Source organism: Sinocyclocheilus grahami, unplaced genomic scaffold (genome assembly GCF_001515645.1).
Source record: "Sinocyclocheilus grahami isolate Dianchi unplaced genomic scaffold, SAMN03320097.WGS_v1.1 scaffold211.1, whole genome shotgun sequence".
Lineage (NCBI taxonomy): Eukaryota > Metazoa > Chordata > Actinopteri > Cypriniformes > Cyprinidae > Sinocyclocheilus > Sinocyclocheilus grahami.
In genome coordinates this window covers 1,044,997-1,048,539 of record NW_015505390.1, presented here as the reverse complement: position 1 = coordinate 1,048,539, position 3,543 = coordinate 1,044,997, and the positions used below count along the sequence as shown (strand labels likewise).

The window sequence follows — 3,543 nt, the reverse complement described above, 5'->3', positions numbered from 1 at the left end:
GACTGAAGCAGCACTGCACAGACCATTCTGTGTGTGACATCAAAGTACAGTCTTGCTGTTTTGCTTTTTTGTTAAAGCAGTGTTGCTGTTGTAAAGTTACACAGCTACAGTTGTGTTGCTGGGTTTTAAAGCAGGTTTGATTTTTTTTATCTTCCTTATCACTCTGTATTTACAGGATTTCACTGTACTGTATTCAGCAGGTGTAATGTATTATAAGTTGCTTCAGAAGTATTGTAAGTACTACTACGTACAGTGCATTGACATAAAAAAGGAAATTTACTTTTGCTACTTAAGTACTTTTAAAAGCAAGTACTTCTGTACTTTTACTCAAGTAAAAATCTGTCTTTACAACTTTTACTTGTAATGGAGTAATACTTGACCAGCAGTATCTGTACTTTCACTCAAGTAATGGAGTTGAGTACTTTGTCCGCCTCTGTCCGAGATTCCTCTTTTCTGACGAGGGTACTACAGCAGTACTTGAGTTTGTTAAAGAAATATCCAATCATCACCAAATCGGTTACGAGGTCAGTTTACATCTTTAGTGTTAAAGCTAGTTGGCTAGCTGTAGATTTGGGGAAATTCAGTTACGTTTAATGAAAATTATTTTGCCGATCGTTATCTTAGTCAAACCACTAACCAATTATTGTACATGAATATACTCATTGTACAGTGATCATGTAACAATACTACATGTACATTGCATTCTACTTGCAGTGATATTAGACAAGTAGAACTTGTACTGTTTTTATTGTTATGCTCAAAACGATACAACATATAGGCTAATTTGAAGCAGTTCATTGTAATTTCACAAAAATGTTAAAAACTGTTTGTTCTAATTTCCTGTTAGTTCTGATCATGATAGAATTAGTATCAGTATAGTTTGCTTTCTGCTAGTAAGTAAATTTACACCTATGTATTGTGAAATGTTACTAATTTAATTATAAGATAATGATAATGAATATTAATGTAATATAATTAATAGTTATTTAATAATGTCATACTTAATATATCAGGGAAACATGAGGTCAGTGAGTACATAATTTAATAATAATAATAATATTTATATAATTAAAAACTAAGAATGATTCTTAGAGAATATTTTATACATTTACATTTAGTCATTTAGCAGATGCTTTTATTCAAAGCAACTTAAAAATGAGGACAATGTAAGCAATAGAATATTAGAGTTTAGAAATAATATTTTATATATTTTAAAATATTTTTTATTTTATAAATTAAAATCACTAAATACTAAGCAAAAAACAACAGCTTAAACTTACTAATAAAATGCTTTGTAGTAGTAGCAGCAGTCATTTATAAAGATATCCTTTATCCATTTTTTTTCATGCCTAGAGCTGATCTGTGCTGGTCGCTGAGGGAATACATCAACTTTCACCGTTGACGAAGCGGAATCCAGCCCGGGGTCCATCACATATGGTTGCTGCTCATTCGTCGCATCCGCCGGGCGCGCCGTTCTCGACTCCGCCGCCTAAGCTCACTCTATCCCGGCCTCAGCTCACGCTAAGCCGGGGCTTCCCCTCACGCTAGGGACGGCTTTCAGCCTCACCCTGCTTCATTCTACTACGTTAATAAATCATTAGCTCATCCATGAACATGATTTCTGCCCGAGTCCCGTCGGATTGCATCGGCTGTTGGGATGAAGACAACAACTCCCATGATTCCACACTCAGTCACAGCGTCATCAAACTACGCCTTTGTCTATTTGTTTATTTTGAATACGCACCCTCTAGCGGCGAAAATTACATATTGTGCCTTTAAGTTTAAGCCATGAAGGACTTTGCACGAAGTGTTTTTCTATTGGATGTGTGTGTGGGGAGGGGGAATCAAATCCTGTCAAAAGTAACACTCACTTTTGGACCAAACACAAAAAGATTAGTGTCTTCAAGATTAGATGCAAGGCCATGTGGGTACGATGATACAATGGCAGTTTTGTTCTTTCTTACAGTGGTATTCTATCTGCTGTGGGAAATCTTCTGTCTCAAGCTTTGGAGTACAGGAAGAACAACAAAGAAAATAGCCCGAAAAAGAACATCAGTGTCCTGGGACCTGTACACTTTGCAATATTTGGGTAGAGTGACAATGCATTTTGATTACATACACCCCATATCATGTAAAATATTTATGTTTTACATATTTGAAAGACTACACATACATGTCACAGTACACATTAAGTCATTTTACAAAAATATTGAATACCCGGACTGTTAAATGAGTTACAAATGATTCAAAAGTCTGAAAAATAATTTTTTCCCCCCAGACTTTTTATCACTGGTCCAGTCAGTCATTACATCTACCAGCTCTTGGAGGTGCTGTTGCCAACCACTGTCCCACACTGCCTGATCAAGCGCCTTCTGCTGGAACGTCTAATATTCGCCCCTGCTTTCCTCTTGCTCTTTAATGTGGTTATGAATGCTTTGGAGGTAATGTTTCATAGCTGGACTTCTTTGTGAGATTAATCATGTTTTCTACTTTGTTGTGCAGAAAAATAAGCTTTCTTAAATACAGCACAACAATATTGAATCATTTCTGCATTTGTTTAGACTTAACTCGTATTTTGGATATATGCAACTATGTTGTTATTACTGTCACTGACACATTGTTCTACCATTTACTGTCAAGTATGAAGAAGTTGGTATAAGTATGGTAAGATGGTTGGAGTGTGGATGAAGCAAGTATGTGATTTTCACAATGTTGTGGAGCATGAAGCAATTCACCGCTACAGGTGGTAATCTTTTTATGAGAGGCAGATCTTAATGCAAATGTAGGGAAAACCTTCATGATGCTCAACTTTGTCCAGAATATAGACTTCAGCTGCTGGTCAATGAACTTCACTTGTTTGCTGATCTATAGTTTGCAGTCTCTCAGCTCATGAGCTGGTTGTGATTAGTGTGTTGATTTCTCTATTGCTGCGCCTCAATATGCCTACATATACTACGCCCTATACTACATATACTATAAAATTATTATGTAATTTTTTTGGTGAAGAGAAAGTACAAAATTTTGAGTGTGCAGTAGAAGAGTAAGCAAGCTTTGGGACATACTATCACATCATACAACTGCGTCTTTAAAGGGTTACTATGGAACGATATTCCGGACAATTTTCAAATAGAATAGCAAATTGTATTTTCAATTGCGTTTTCAATATGTGGACGCATAAATTGTGACATAATCCAAATGCAATTGCAAATCCTGCATTAGCGTTTGCATTTTCGCTTTCGCGAACGCACAGTGACGGCCAAATTTCAAATGAAAAAGCAAAGTCCATTTGCAACTGTATTTCCCATGTCTTAGGAGTTACGAGCCTGTCATATTTAAATAGCAATATTAATTACCACGTCTGCTTTTTCACTCTCGCTGCGTCGCGCATGTAACCTGCCAAAACTCAAATGGAATCGCAATTCCTTTTGCATTTGAATTTCCGATGTCTACACGGAGAGCTGTCAATCAATGTGAGGGGGCGGGGCTATACTAGGGGGCGTGTTTGTGTTGGGAGGTGACGTCACTCACAGACGACCGCGCCGA

General features: G+C 36.8%; 1 protein-coding gene across 1 annotated transcript in view; it reads left to right on the top strand.

Annotated features, from left to right (window-relative positions):
- Positions 1 to 3,543, top strand: part of LOC107595932 (peroxisomal membrane protein 2-like) — a 10,344-nt gene that overhangs the window by 1,327 nt on the left and 5,474 nt on the right. The window contains exons 2-4 of the mRNA XM_016286528.1: positions 446 to 524; positions 1,967 to 2,089; positions 2,279 to 2,441. Coding sequence (XP_016142014.1) covers positions 446 to 524; positions 1,967 to 2,089; positions 2,279 to 2,441 — 365 coding nt within the window. The remainder of the gene's footprint in view (positions 1 to 445; positions 525 to 1,966; positions 2,090 to 2,278; positions 2,442 to 3,543) is intronic.